This window comes from Ammospiza nelsoni, chromosome 7 (assembly GCF_027579445.1).
Source record: "Ammospiza nelsoni isolate bAmmNel1 chromosome 7, bAmmNel1.pri, whole genome shotgun sequence".
Taxonomy (NCBI): Eukaryota; Metazoa; Chordata; class Aves; order Passeriformes; family Passerellidae; genus Ammospiza; species Ammospiza nelsoni.
In genome coordinates, this window is record NC_080639.1 from 34,919,327 (window position 1) to 34,935,216 (window position 15,890).

At 37.3% G+C, this 15,890-nt stretch overlaps 1 protein-coding gene across 1 annotated transcript in view; it reads right to left on the bottom strand.

Annotated features, from left to right (window-relative positions):
- Positions 1-648: 648 nt before the first annotated feature.
- The window catches only part of LRP1B (LDL receptor related protein 1B), a 375,345-nt gene continuing 360,103 nt past the window's right edge, over positions 649-15,890 (bottom strand). The window contains exons 86-90 of the mRNA XM_059476167.1: positions 9,366-9,442; positions 7,368-7,458; positions 4,998-5,142; positions 3,862-3,960; positions 649-1,483 (exon numbers count right to left, since the gene is read on the bottom strand). Of these exons, the coding sequence (XP_059332150.1) occupies positions 1,343-1,483; positions 3,862-3,960; positions 4,998-5,142; positions 7,368-7,458; positions 9,366-9,442 (553 nt within the window). The 3' untranslated portion in view covers positions 649-1,342. The remainder of the gene's footprint in view (positions 1,484-3,861; positions 3,961-4,997; positions 5,143-7,367; positions 7,459-9,365; positions 9,443-15,890) is intronic.

Genomic DNA, 15,890 nt, shown 5'->3' on the forward strand with positions numbered 1-15,890 from the left:
AAGTCAGTCATGTCTAGCAGAGGAAGGAAGAGTCCTCCACAGCGTATGTGTGAATACGTCTTTTGTGCCTTTAAAGTTATGTATAAAATATTTTGATTCAGTTCAAACCTGAAAGAAATTTTATTCTTTATTTCCATCAAAATTAAAAAATGTGAGTCGGATTTTGTCTCTTATCAACAGAAAACAGGCCAGGTCAGAGAAGTGCTGGAAACTGATACTGATGCTTTTCACTTTTGATACTTGGAGTTTGATCTTGAACCCAACTTGGGCTTTGCTAAGGTTTCACCAATATGCAGCTTGGCTCCTTTTACCTCCACAATACCACAGTTTATCTTAATTTAAAGAAACTGCTGTGTTTTGAATCCTTTAGTATCACTAAAGAGGTGTGAGGGGTTTTATTTATGATTGTCAAAACCAAATGCTGTGATCATCTGAGTGTGCTTAAGGTTTGGGGTCTGGCTTTTTCCCTACTGCTCAATGTGAGTTGGGAGTTATTAATCCATAAGAACTGTGTGTGATTAAGTGAATAAACATGTAAAGCATGTGTAGGCAATGCCCTCTTGTGCTCTAGGGTGGCTACTGTCCTACAGGACTGTTGGAGTTTGAATGCTTTGTCCCACAGCAAGTAAGGTTTCAGCTTCCAAGATATATCGTTACTATGTTCTATAAGGTTTTAATAAATACAAAGCTTGTTTACATGGTATATATGTTTAGTATATCATGTACAGTCACTGGATTTCTGAAACATAATCATTGTGTTCATGCAGATCATTAGATGTTTCACTTCTATAGTCTTGTTTACTTCTTGGCAACCTAAAGCTAATTTAAAAGCAAGTTATGTTTGTTTGTGAAAAGTTATCTAGCTTCATCAGGATCTGAAGAGAAGTTCTAATGGGCACAAAGAAGAGAGTAGACCATTCAATCATTCTTTCACCATTTAAAATAAACAAAATTACACACTGTACTACAGCTTCCAGACTACATAATGAAAAAGTGCAGATACCATCTTCATCGATTAAGTAGAACCAAAAAAGTTCATAGAAAATAGATTGCTCATTTTCACGCTACAAACGAATATGCTGTTTGCCATTTTAACAAATTTAAAGGTGTGTTATTTCAGCAGCATTGTTGTAAATTGTACCGTAGTGCAGTTTCTTTTTCATAAAAATACCTTACAAATGGTCAGTCAAAAGTCATCAGCAAAAGAAAAACCCAGAAAACAATCAACCAAACAAAAAACAGAGGTAATGCTGATGCCAAAACAATTATAATACTGTTGGTACATAGAAAAGTAATCCTTATATTTTATACATTTATACAGAGTATAAAAGGTAACAGCAGATTATGCCACAGTCTCCCTTATCCCAATATCTATTTTCTTTGGAAGAAGTTCTCTTCTTTCATCAACGCTTGCTAAGGAGTTTCGACAGTTTTGTCCATCCACGTATAACTTTGCATATACTGGATTGGCGTAATTCGTTGGCTGCAGAGAAATGAAGCAAACATTAGACCAGTCAGGTTGAATCAAAATTAGCACTTATGGTAATGGAAATGGCTTTGTTAAAGCAAGAACAATTACACATAAAATACAACAGGACATATTTAATAGATACCTGGACGTCTGCAAACCTGATGATGAGTTAATTATTTAGTTGAAAATTAAAATCATGATGAGACATGCTATTAAAGTAACCAATGACATGACATGCAGCATATTATGATATTAAAACCATAAAAACGTTGACAAAAAATAAATTAAAAACCTTGAAAAAATGTCTCTGAGGTTGACTTGTCCACCTTATTACACTGGAAGATTTCAAAATAGATGTGAAGGAGTTTATAGAGAAGGTGCACTGTGAGACCATGTGACAAGTTTAACAGGAGAAAACTGCAGCCAACAGTTTCCATGTATTACCTGTTCTAAGACATCAGCATCCCATCAATAGCTGACCATGTTTTCGAATTCTGTGGCCCAAATACACAACATGATTTGACCAAAAAATTCAAGACTTTTGTCATGTAAATTAAACTTTAATAATAAACCAGCACAACTCTTAATATATCATAGTAGTTACAAATTGATAAGCCTTTTCTTAGCAATTTTGGCGGTTTGGACTGGAATGAAAAACATCTGTTGAAATGAGTGACACTTCAGCATTGGACAAGTCCATTTTTAACGCTGCAAAGCACTTCATTGTGAGAGAAATCCCCTGAGTCTCCACTATTTCCTTCATACTTTATGCCTTTATTGTCTCTAGAAGAACTTTGCTATCCAATTAGAGTTCAGCTTTTATCCATGATAACAGGAAAGGGCACCTTGTGGTCAAAATCCTCCTCTTTTTACAACTAATTTATCAGCACTGCTCTGCTTGCACAGATACTGAGTGGAATATCAAGAAACTCTGAAAAAGGGAAATTAATTTGTTTGGTGTAATAAGAAGTGGCTAAACTTCGAATTGGCCAAAGCAGAACCGGGTAGGTTTTCCTGACTTGAAAATATCCTGAGTACACCCTGGGAAACAAGGAATGAAAAATGACTTTAACTCTTAGCTCTTCCTTTCCTTGTTGCTCAACTCTGTTTCTGAGCCCAGGATTAAGATACTGCTCAGTCTGGATGGCTACAGCAGCTGCTCAGTTAGTGAATTAAAAGCTGCCCATTCCATCTATTACAGATGAAAAAGTGATTGCCTTGTGGTCCAGACTTTCCTGAAATAAAGGCAGAAGAAGGTGAGCCACATCTATTTAATTAAAAAAAAAGAAAAAAAAATTAAAAAAGAGCTATTCTCAGTTCTACTGTTCTGTTCCCACAGACCTTTACTTTTGTGGTCATGATTATAATCAGAAATTCAGTTTTATTTCAATTATCAGGACTTTTTTACTCCGTTGACAACCATTATTGAGGATGATAACCACAACAGAACAGAGATGCTTTGCATCAATGCAGTGCCTTATTCAGTTATTAAAATTATATATAATAGCAGGGTCTGCCTTATGATCCCTCTTTGCAGGGTACTGATTGTAAAAGGCAGTACAGTGAGGTACAAAAAGAAGATGGAGTGGCCATAATTTAAGAGAAAAAGTTAAAGATGGGTAAATATTCTGGCTGTCATCATCCATGGTTCTGTGCTCCATCAGAAAAAACACAACCCATAACAATTATTAAATTTCCAAATACAACATATTACAATCATGCAAGAACGTGAATGGCACAAAAAATGGATATATATTGAGGCACATGAATATGAATGTTGTATCGATGTCCCTTTTGTATCTTCAATCTTAATGTTTGCAAACCTCATACTAAGTTGTAGTAAAAAATCAGATGTTTTAGAAGGAGCTCTTTTATGATACAAATCCATTGAAATCTGAACAATTAAAATATGCTTTGCAAATACTGAAGGAAATTGTTAATTTTTATGTGCATCAAATTCCTCTAAAATAAAACCACTTGTTTCCATTATTTGGGACCATCTTTCAGTTTGATAAGCTTCACTAGATGCCTGTTATTACATACAAATTTTAAATATATTAGGATACATGGCTGTGAAGGCCATCCTAAACTTATATAATAACTTGTATGGCAAAGCATGACATTGCTTACTGGTTTTTTATTCCTTTGCAAAGATATTTGCAGTTTTAGATCATGTTACAATGATGGATACAGATGAAATTTTGTATGCAGAGGGGGACCCTTTATTTCAAATAGAAAATGTATTATTTACTGTCATTCTTCATTCCATTAAAAGAAGAAAAACAAAATTAAAAACAAACAGAAAATGCCTCTAGTTAAAAATGACAGACAAACTTTCTTTAGACAGGGGCTGTGGTGGAATGGAATGGACTTGGATCATCATTTCTCACCCCTGTTGATAGTGGTCCTTTCAAGTCAGAGTTTAGGTAGATTGATGGAGCTGTGTGGGGAAGCTTGAATGCAGTGGACCCTCCCCCTATGTATCTGGCCTGTATAAATAGAAAATTTCAGTTTCTGTGCTAATAGAGCATTTTCCACGTGTACTTATCAACACTGTTAAATAAACAGTGCACCAACTGAAAACATTATTTTAGAATGATCTACATTTATAAAAACCTCCTTCCAGGCATTCCTCAGCACGATAAACTCTTACATTCAACACGAGAATAAAATTCAGCATTTTCCAACCATTTTCCACTGAGGATTAAGGCCAGACCTCACAATAAGCATTGGCTCAGCCACTCTGCCTCCAGTGAGTAACTCCATTTTCAGCTTACCTCCTGCACTGAGCACACTGCCTGTGTGATGCAGTGGTGACACTGCTGGAGCTATCAGTAATCCTGTTATTGCTTTGTCAGAAATGGCAGGGAGTGATGGCTGCCCTTTGGTGAGCGCCTGATTACGGCGCTCCGGGAGAGATAGCGCGGCATTACCGCGCTCATCCCGTGTCACATCGCCCAGGCACTTCAATCACTGCGCTGCTGCTGCAGGACTGACAGCATCTCTCTCAAGGAAATGATAATACTTACTAGCTTTGTGCAAACATTTAATCTATCTGCCCCGTCAGGGGTCCCGGCTCCTCGCACCTCGGCGAGTTTTCACATAAGGAATAAGTTACTTTCCTATGCATGCGTGCACTCTTTCGTGCTTCAGACAGGGGCTGGACAATAATGTGTTTCCAATTTTAAATATTTTCCAATTTTAAATTTTTGCCAGTTGACAAACCCAGTGGTGGTTTGTCAGCTCACAGATATGTCTGTCTTGACAAAAAAACCCCAATCATTTTGTAGTTAATTTCGAACTCTATTTTGATCAAGCACTAGGAAAAATGACCATCAGACAGCATCAAACTACAAAACAGCTGTTAATATATACATGACATTTATTCTAATGGCATCTAACTTGGCTTTATATTCATTAACCAAATCTAAATGTCATTGTTCTACATTTCTATTTGTTACACTTAAAGACAAAACCTTTGCAAGATATAAAATGGCTTTGCCACTAGAAAGAGAAAAGAAATTACCTTTTCTGCATTTAGAGTAAAATCTGAGGCTAGAAGACCACCTTCACTGTGGTCATGGCCCACCTCATACATGTTATATGATGGATTGCCAATTTCTACATTGAGTCCTCCATTTATCATGGGTTGTCTTCTGATAGTTTTTGTCCTGTATTGCATAAACATACAAAAAAAGAAGAACATAGTGAACTTTCAAGCGAGCTGTTGGGTATCTTGTTTCTCTTTAATCTCTAAGATCAACGGGAGACAATCATAAAATCCTTCAATTTTCCAAGCAAAGTAGCAATCTGAGTCTATGTATAGATCTCACAGAAGCTGGAAGCAGAATTTTATTGTTTTTCTCAGTTTGGCTGTAGTGGTATGAATCCATACAAAGTGCTAACTCGCTGTCTGCAACCCTGACTTCCTCCAGTTATTTCCAGATTTCCCTCACTTCCAAGCAAAGCCTTGCAAAGTCACTGCCAATTCCCTGCAGGAATGAAGGCAAAGAGAATATGAGTCATGTCCCATTGCTCATTCATTTCACTTTTGTTTCAAACCAGTTGCCCAAAGTCAGCTGTAAACTGACGACAAGCAAATGGTTCCATCAGGATGCATTAAAAATGTATGAACTTCTCCTCATTCCAGTTTGCATTCCCTGCCAGTGGTGATTGGAACACTGAAGTTCAACTTGAATTGTCTTTCAAGCTTTAATAAAAGACAGAGCCTTATTTTTAACCTTGAATTAGGTATCAGTAAAGATAAGTGATTGAGTTGAATTGTTTCTGTTGCTGAATTCATTTCTTTCAGCTAAGGAGGTGATTTCAGCCCAAGCAATTGAAATAACCTCAAGAGGGTAATTTTTTCCCAGTGCAATATGTTCTCTAGAATTACAAAGGAATAATAGGGAGGTCACAGTCAGGATGATAACAATTGAGTCCTCTTGTTGGCTGAGTAAGATGCAGTCAGTATCTGAAATCCAATGTACTAAATGATCTGTATTTTTCAGAAATGTCATTGAAAAAATATTTCCTAAAATAGGCACTTAACAGTAGCATGCAAGTGTTGAACAGCTACACCTAGTTTAATACTTGACAGTCTTCTCTGAAGAGAGAAAATAACTCTAAAATACATTTTCAAATATAATTTTAAGAAGAAAGCCCTTTATTGAGGTTAGTTCTATTTCTCCGCTGAAAATCTATTATTTAACAAGTGATTCTCAGTAACCTAAATAATTTACAGAGCAGCAACTGGTTTCAGGATTTGGCTATCACTAAACCTGGCATTTTAGGTGCAGCAGCACATAATGACATCCATGGAGTCTGGCAGGGTCAGCACTACTAACAGTATGGTCAGGAAATGTATTTATCTTATTGGCTTTACAAAAAAGGTTTTAAAAATTGATGCTCACTAGTTTACACTAGAGTTTGCAGGGGAGAGAGATGCCAGATCATAGTAACTTAAAAGATCCTTTTAGCCTGGAGCACTGAAATAGCCTCATAAATGGCCACATTTGCAGAAACAGCAGATTCATCACTTACTTTTAAAGGACTTAACAAAGAGACATTATCTTGGTTTCAGATGTGGGGTAACAAGCCCCAGGAGAAAGGAAGACAGCTGCTCAAGGCCAGCCAGCAGGACAGCTACAGGCCTGAAGTAAATGGTTTGCTCTCTGATTCCCACTCTGCCTTCCCTAGTGGGCCATGGCCTTACTGCCAGGAATCTTCCCTGGCTAAATCTGCATCCCCACCAATGTGATGATGTTCTTTGAACATGTGAAGGGCAGCAGCTCTCTCAGGTGCCTCATACAGCAGAAACATTCCTGCCTCCCCTGGCCACCAAACATGGCCTTGGAAGAAATGCCCAAAGTCAAAAAGTCAAACCCAAGCTCATTATCAGCTCCAAGGCAGCTAAATTCAAGAGAAGAAAATATTCCCTTCAAGATACTAAAGAAACAGATTAATAAGGAAAAGGTTTGGGACTCTACAGTAAATATTTTGAGAATTATTTGCATCTTCAATATCACTTGAAGATGTAAACAATACTCAAAATTTGAGTATGTAGTTTCAATGAAATACATCAATTCTGTTAAGTTCTCTAAGTCTCTGGATAAAGTTATTAACACTTATACTGCCTTTACAGGATTGAGCAAAATTTTTTTACAATTTTTTTTTAACTACTGCATGAGGAACTTAAGTATCAGTAACAAATGTGGTTGCTCCAGCAAGAACCAATATGTAACTGATTTGCTGCCTCCAGAAACAAGTCTTGGGTCATTGTTGCATTTTTGTTTCTCATATAAAGTGATTTTTTGTATATCAAAAAAGATGCAAATACTTTAAAGATTTATTTTTTTACTTCATAATAAAATAACGTCAATATAAAATTTCTTACCTTCGTTTTCTTTTGCAAAGAAATAGTCCAATTACAAGAGTAGTGATCAAAGTCACCAGTAGAACAAGAGGAACAATGATTGCTATGCTTCCTAAAACAGAGGGAAATATCACTGAATAATCATGGCTTCCCAGCTGTAAAACAGTTACATTAATTAAAAGAGAATAATTTCCCATGCCAACAATGCAATTTCATGTGATGAGCTTCACTCATCAATTTGAGATTTTGATGCTGATCAATAAAAAACCCAAGTTCATTACAGTTAATAGTGTACACACAAGAACTTTTATGAACAAATCAGGAGTTTCCTCTTTTTGGATACCAATATAACTTGGATTAATTCCCTGCCCTCGTTTGCAGCAGCAGTCCATGAAAATCTGGAATTACTGAAAAATTTGGACTGGAGTGGCATGGCCAGGATCTTCAGCAGTTTAGGTCATGCATTTATTTATTTAAAATATCCAGTAGCCCTAGCTCTGGTTGAAGAATTAATTGGCATTTTAATTAGTATGAGTATTATCTTTATTTGTGGGAAAATACAAAACAGCCAGCAATCTTCATTTCTAGATGGTTGGTGCATTCCTGCATTTTGCTGCATTTTACTGCATTGTACTCGAGAGCCAACAATTTTGTTATGTTGATATAGGCAATCACAAAAGCTACAATAATGCTTAATGCAGCAGAAAAACAGTGCACAGATCAGACAGCAATGTTAAAGGAGAGGAGGGAACAGGGAAGAACAAAATGGGCTTCACATTATTTTGGCAGATAATTTCACTGAAATGAGACTATCTGCAAAAATAAGGTCAGTAACTGTACCCTTATTTCTGAGCCTTGCTTTTAGTATCTGCTCATAAAGAAATACATGCAACAAATAATTCTATGTTATAAATACAGGACTTATAAAAGCAGGAATCCAACATAAAGCCAGTGTGGAGAGGCATGTATTTTCTTTAATATCACAATCCTTAACTGGTGGAAAACAAAAATATTGCTGGTTGTTTCACGGGCAACATTTCTTGATTTATTAAAAAAATAAGCTGCTGGCAGTGTCTGCTCTACATTAACCACAGTCTAAATAAAGAATTGAGAAGTGCTTTGAATTCTGCCTGAAGGCTTTCTGCCTGAAAGCCAAGTCAGGTTGTCAGAGACACGAAATGAAGTATTGAATAAAAAACTTGAAGCATCCTGAGTTCACTTCAGCTTATGAAGATTCAGCATGTAAAGGATATTACAACAAGGCTCTTTTAAGAAAACATTTGATGAATAACTGCCTTAAGTTCTACCTAGGTGCCAGAAAAAAAAAAAAAAAAAAAAAAAGAAGTTAATTTTGTCTTGGCATGTAAACACTTGAGAAAAAAGCCCAGAAAAGTTTCATCTATCCACCAAGCTGACCTGAATAGCAGGCAGCTCATTGTGCTGCTCCACTTGGGCTAAATGTGAGCAGGGCAGGTCCAGCAGGGCACCAGCAGCACACTCAGCACTCTGCAGGCAGCCTTGGCCACTTTCAGCTGCCAACACTGCAGCAATGCCATCCTTTCATGCTTTCAGAGGTGTTTAAAAACATTCAGCAGGAGCTGTTCTTACTTTCGGGATGATTTTCACAGTGGGTAAAACTCAGCCCTCTGCAGATGGCCAATACAAAAGTTATGCACTACTTACAGCTCTATTTTTGATGCTTTTCAGCAGGATTTAAATGGTCAGAGGTCTCCCACTAGCACAGGGCTGATATGGCCAAATGCTGTCACTGGATATTCTTTTCTTTAAAAAGTGCACTAGCCCTTGGAGCAGGGAGTGCAAGGCCTAAGAACTGCCTTGTGCAACACCAAATGGCAACCTAAAAGTCTAGAAATATCTATATTTTGGGTTTTTTTAAAGAAAAAGATACCAGTAATGAGCATTTTCATGACATAAACTCACGTTTTAAGACAGCACAAGGCTCAGATTTCTAAAGTGAGCCAAATTTACCGAGTGACAGCAGTGATTGGAGGTACTTACTGGTGCTGATGTTGTCAGACTTGCTGCTTTTGGGAGCTGGCCTCTCACACTGCGTGCCTGACCAGTTGGCTGAACATCTGAAAGGATCCAATTACGATGGGGAAATTAATAAATGTCAGCTATTAACACAGCAACACATGAAAGAGACCACCAGCATCTTCTCAAGAGCTACATGAACCACAGCAGTGCTTCTACAAAACCAACAAGAATCCTCATGGGAGGAGTCAGCAGAACCCTGCCACAGCCCTGACAACACTCAGAGTGGGGATTTAGTTTAAACCCACACCTCTGTGTGTTTGATTCCTGTTATTATCACTGCAACCTTAATTCCAGAGTTCTTTTCTAATTTCTCAAATAGTGAAACAAGGTTAATCAAAGGTATATTGCCATTTTAACTTTTGAAATCTTGAACTTTATAACCAGATGTTTATTTGCAGGAATATAGCCACATGTGTGTGTGTGTGTGTGTAATCAGGCCTGAGAGCCAAAGAATAAAGAGTTGTCCTAAAGGGACAGGAGCATCTCCTGGCCTCAGAAAGCCCTAAATACTATTTATATTCAGAATATGTGTTCCAGGAGCCAGGTGCCTGGATTATTCACAGCTATTCTGCTATAATTTCCTTGTGTGAATATCAATATGCAAATAGCTCCTCAGTTGGGATTCAGAACACTCTCCATGCACACAAGGAAACACAAGGAGTCCATGGAAGCAGACTCAGCAAATCCATCAAAAACAGAAACAAATACCTGAATGAAATTCAATTGTTTATTCAACCTGCTGTAAATATGATTAAGTTTACTACAGACCCTCTAAGTCTCCTTGTGGAAACAGCAGGAAGTAGTCACTTTTCATCTGTCCCTGTTGCATATTGTGCAATGAATCATGTTTTTTCTAAGTCTTTCTGAATTATTTATGAATTTCAGCATCAGTTATCTTTAGGGAGGTGCAATAGAGCGTTACCCTCATACAGTTCCAAGAACTCCTCCTATCTGATGCCTTCCTAAGGATTTAATACATTGCAAAGTTCACAGCTGGTTATGCTTAACAACTGATGCTGTTCTATAATAAAAGAAGTTTTGGAAAGACACCAAATATTCTAGACAAAAGCAATGCAATGCCATTCTCAGGGAGGAGCCCTGGGCAGCTGTGCTGGTGATGCTTTGGGCTCTCTCCTGTCTTTGCAGATCACTGCAGAACACTGGCTCATTTCTCTCCTTGCTCCTAAACCTCTTCCAGCACAACCTGACATTCAGACAAATCTCTTTACTGTGTTTCTATTAAGCTTGAACTTATTTTGAAAAGTAAATTTAATTTTTGGTAGGATTCACTATTAAAGTGCTTAAGCTCTACAGAGAGTCTTTAGAAGCATTATTGATTTTTAAAAAAATGTATTGATTATTGCTAGTTGACTCATATATTGTCACACACTACCTAAATTGCATTATAATTTAGAAGTTCTTCATGTTCATTGAAATAAGTTTGCTTACTTAAATAAATATGGCAAATGCACACTTAGGTTTCCTCACTGCAAAGAACCCCCAGTTCCTAATTACACACATGCTTCACAATGATATATTTTATTACTGAACCCAACTGACTTTTCCACCTGCTTACCATCACTTCAGCACCCTGCAAGTCACAGGGAACACAACTTTAATCTTTCAAAAGATGCATCTGTTCCTTTTTCTTTCCAGATCTCTTTATAGCAATTATGTAAGATAAAAATGCTTGCACTGACAGCTTACCTTACTAAGATACTGTTCAAGGAATTTGCTTTTTAAAAATATCACTTTTCAACATACAGCTGCAAAATAAGTTTCTCCATTCTTGTAGAGAAACGCTATATATCTTTATATTTAGAATATTCTGCTCAGCTTCAAGCTCTTGGCACATGACAAACATGAAACAAAGTCTTTCTATTTCCTCCTGATATTTTGCATCATTCCTGCTCAGCATTCAGCTCATGCAATTAAAACTTGTGATGACAGGCAATTTGCATTTAATACCACACTATTGAAAGTAAAAAATATTTTAGACTTAGACATATCTAACTTTGCAACTAAATTCTTATATTAAATGTTTCAAATGCTTCCACTGTATATAAAATGATGATGATAAATCAGTTATAAAGAGTTTAGAAAACATAAGACAGTGAGACTAGAAAAAGGATCACCATGAAGCATTCAAGTACAAGCTCATGAGAAACTTGTATAATGTATAATTACATTCTTCAGAATCTTATAGCAGACATGATATCAAAACAGCTGGTGAAGAAAAAAAATCCTACAGCTAGATATGCAGTAAACAGAGGAAAAAATAAGGCAAACATATTAAAAGTTCTTTATCTATCTTGTCATTCTAATTGCAAAAAAACCAGCAATATTGAAACACCTGAGGCATTTGATAGAAGTCTCATAAAAGCATTGTTAGTTGCCACTGTATTTTAATTTTTTTCCAAATGCTTGCTTTCTCCAATAACCTTTAAAGAGACTGAAGCTGGAAGGATGGCTGCCATTTCCTTCTGCACTTGGAGGTGCAATGACTGCCCTTTGATGCTCCAGCAAGGCACTAAAGGCTTCTCTGGGGCAGGCAGAGGAGAAAAAGGAGTAAAGCCCAGGGGAAAGGGATGTTTTCTGCAAGGGAATTTGACACAGAAAATCAGCCACGAGCAGGCAGATGAGTAATGATGGGGTTGGGACATGGACAACTGTTCATGCAGGAACATGGGAAATGAGCAGATCTTCACCCGCTTTAATTGTCCGCAGAGAGAAATTGCTCTTAATAACAGCATTTTCTGGTGTCAGGACATTTAAATTCAGACTGCTCAGCATGGGAACTGACTCCTGGCTGAGTTGGATGTGCAGTGGTTTGTCCTTTCCCAAACTCTTTGGTAGCAGGAGCTGTTCTGTGCCATTTTCAGGGTCAGACAGGACATTTGCAGCACTGTCACAGACACATTTTATGGAAAATCCTTTCCTTAGGATTTTTCCTCCTGAGAATCTGAGAGGCCTCAGGAACAAATTGTAAACAATGATTATCTGCTGCTGTGGAATGCAACAGGTGCATCTGTGATTGGTCTCGTGTGGGTGTTTCTAATTAATGGCCAATCACAGTCAGCTGGCTCAGACTCTATCCGAGACACAAGCCTTTGTTATCATTCCTTCCTTTTCTATTCTTAGCCTGCCTTCTGATGAAATCCTTTCTTCTTTTCTTTTAGTATAGTTTTAATATAATACATATAATAAAATAATAAATCAGCCTTCTGAAACATGGAGTCAGATCCTCATCTCTTCCCTCATCCTCGGACCCCTGCAAACACCATCACACAGTACAAGCCAACAAAAAGGCATTAATGAAGCAGAACCACATAAAGCCACTTTGTTTCATCAAAGATGTTCACATCATCACAAACTCGGGAGAAAGAACAGTGGAAATGCCTGATTGCCTGATTTGAGTCACTCCCAGACAAATACAGATGCAAACAGATGGGGAAGCTGACAGTGAAGGACAGGCTGCAGTCAGCTGAGCGGGGCAAGGTGCTGCAGAGAACATCTCTGGTGCAAATCTCCAGCTCCCAGCAGAACCAGAGAGAGATCAAAGAGCAGCAGTACCACAGGGGATGCCCACATGAAAACTGAGAGTGAATAAAAGTAAAAAATAAAGGTTGCACATGTTCTGCTGCCAAGGTCATTAATAAAACTGCTGCAGCTCTCTCTGCAACAATTCAGTTCCACCTTTATAAAGAGATGAGTGCTTGGGAAGTGACTCTGAGGTACTGAATTCCTGTGCCATGGGAATTATCTATTTTGAGGAAATAGCATTGCAAAGAGAGACATTTAAAAAAACTTTCAATTGAGGTTATGAAGGTGTTGCACTTGGAGAGAGGAATGTTTAGACTGGAGATATTTACATTTCTGATCATGCTGTTGTACAGAGTCTATTCATTACAAAATGTCTCTCTACTCTATTTCTTTATATTTCTTACACTTACAGGTCAGTGTGATCCAACTTTCCAAACTCATATTCATATACTTGACCATTTGACTATGAAATGACTGAGTAAATAGAAGAAAAAATAGTAAAAATAAGAGCTGATTTGGTGGCAGTGTGCAATTTTTAAAAAAGTTTGTTTCTCCCTCTTTGTGCCACAGGCATTGCCATAAAAATATAATACAGAAGGCATAACATGCAGTTTAAAGTGCTTTTGTAGACAACTGTTTTCCAACTCAATATTCCAGTGCAGATCCAAAAATGACAACAACATTGAATGATTAGTCTAGAGGTGTAAGCGAATCTGTGGAACAGTCCTTACAAAACAAAGGTGGAAGGGGAACTGAAAATGTTTCTTAGCTATAAATGATATTTCTTCATTATACAAAGTCATTTTTTATAGTTTGCGTTTCCTTTTGGTGATTATATAGCAATATATACTAAAACATCCTAATGAAAGTATCTAGCCTCTCTATTTTAAGAACACTTAACATTAAAATTTCACTGGAACTTGTCTTATCATTGATATTAAAACTATAAGACAAGAGAACATCTGGATTACAGTTATTTACTATCTCAACTAAATTGCATTGAAAAAGAAAAATCAAAATTCCCTTTTCCCCTAAACCTCTGTAGGATGCCAGAGGATGATAAAAGCTTTGCACTAAACCAAATAATTAAACTATTCCTTATAATAAATTTAGGAATACTTCTGCAGATATGCATTGTTCATACAGGGAGCTGCTATAATAGAGTTAAATCCACTGATTAAGTCTCTAAATTAAAGCACTTTCATAACAAAGACCAAAAATCCCAACCCAGGACTGATCAATAATTGCACATTCTGCAGCTTCCCCTCTATTGTAGGGTTTCATTATTTTCAAGTAGTAACTTTTCCATGACCATTTCATACATGAACAAACCACATTTTAGTAGCTTTGTCTAATGAGCATCCTCAACATCATAAAAGGAAAATAATGTAGAAGCTAAGGGATACAAAATTTATACTTGTTACCTGAAAATGGAATACAAATTACCCTGCAATCCAATACATTCAGAATAGGACAATGACATCATTCAAAAGCAAGCAAAACAATGAAAAATTTCTTTTCAGGAACACTAAAAAACCCCTGAAATTTAGTCAAAATATATGTGAGAAAAAAAAGAAGTTACTTTAAAAATTAATTTTAATTTGGGCATGAGATTACTTTGTAAAAATGATTATTCACAGCTGCATGATGTTCATTGTAAGGAACAACTTCCAAGTGCAACTCAGCCTCACTCATCCCAAGGTAAGAAAAAGAACAAACTGAGAGTCATTAACCACCATGCAATTAGCAATATGGGTACAGTACAGAAACTATACAAGTACTAAAAATAATAACAGAAAATATATAAAAGCATGTACAGGTTACTACTGTAGCTGAAATTGCATTGAGCAATAAAACAAAAGGAAATGGGCTTGAGATGGTAAAACTAAAAAGAAAAGATGAGAAAAGACCGGGTAAGTAGGTAGATAAAAACCCAAGCATGTTTTTCACAAGCAGTGATATACAGCAGCAAATATTATACAAGTTTTATCTGAACAATTTTAAACTCATGGACAAAGGATATCTGCATTATAGCCTAGCTAGTAAATACTCCATCAAAAAGATACAAATTCCTCTTTTCCAAGACCTTAACGGCTCCTCCTCTGACAACTGCTCTTCAAACACCTGTTTTCATTTGGTTCTTGAACTACTACCAGTTTGTGGTACAAAGTGGATAAAAGATCTTTTATCACACAAAGGTATAACCTGCGGATTATATTCAGTTTCGAGATATTTATAACAAAGATATTTTTAGTTGAAAAAGAAAGCTCTCAAAGGACTGGCAGAATGCTGTGACATTCCTGTTGCAATTGCAATTGGGGAGCTCATTAAATATACCCCAGGAAATCATATGGAAAGCATCTATTGCAGGATACTTGATAAAATTTCCTGGTTTGTGCTGCTGCTCAGGGTTACCAGGGCCTTCTCTTAGTCAGGATTTTCAATCCTGTGAGTATTCTTTATCACAGAGGCTTTTTCTACTCAGCCTCCAGAAATGCCAGCCAGAGACTGCAGGCTGTGGTCCCTTTCTTGTCCACAACTGACCATGGATGCACCTGAACCTTTGTTGAGCAAAAGTCTGGTTTAGTGATGAGTTTATTTATTATAAACCTCTGTGCATATGTAGCACTTGTACAGCTGCATGTGCACTCAAATAAAAACTGTTCATATGGGAAGATTTTTCAACAGGAAAGGAATGTCAGGAGGAAGGCCCAGCATCACAGGAGGCACCTGAGCTGCAGGGGAGCTCCTCCATAAAGAGGAATAAGAGGAATGCACTCTTTAATTCCTGAATTCTGGGACCTAAACACACACACACACACTCAGGTGCTCAGCCTACCCTCTCCCCTCACACAGTGCCTCTCTCCAGCCTCCTGGGTATAAAGCTGGCAAGAACAACCTGGAAACACTGCACCAGGATGCCCAGAGCAGCTGTGGCTGCCC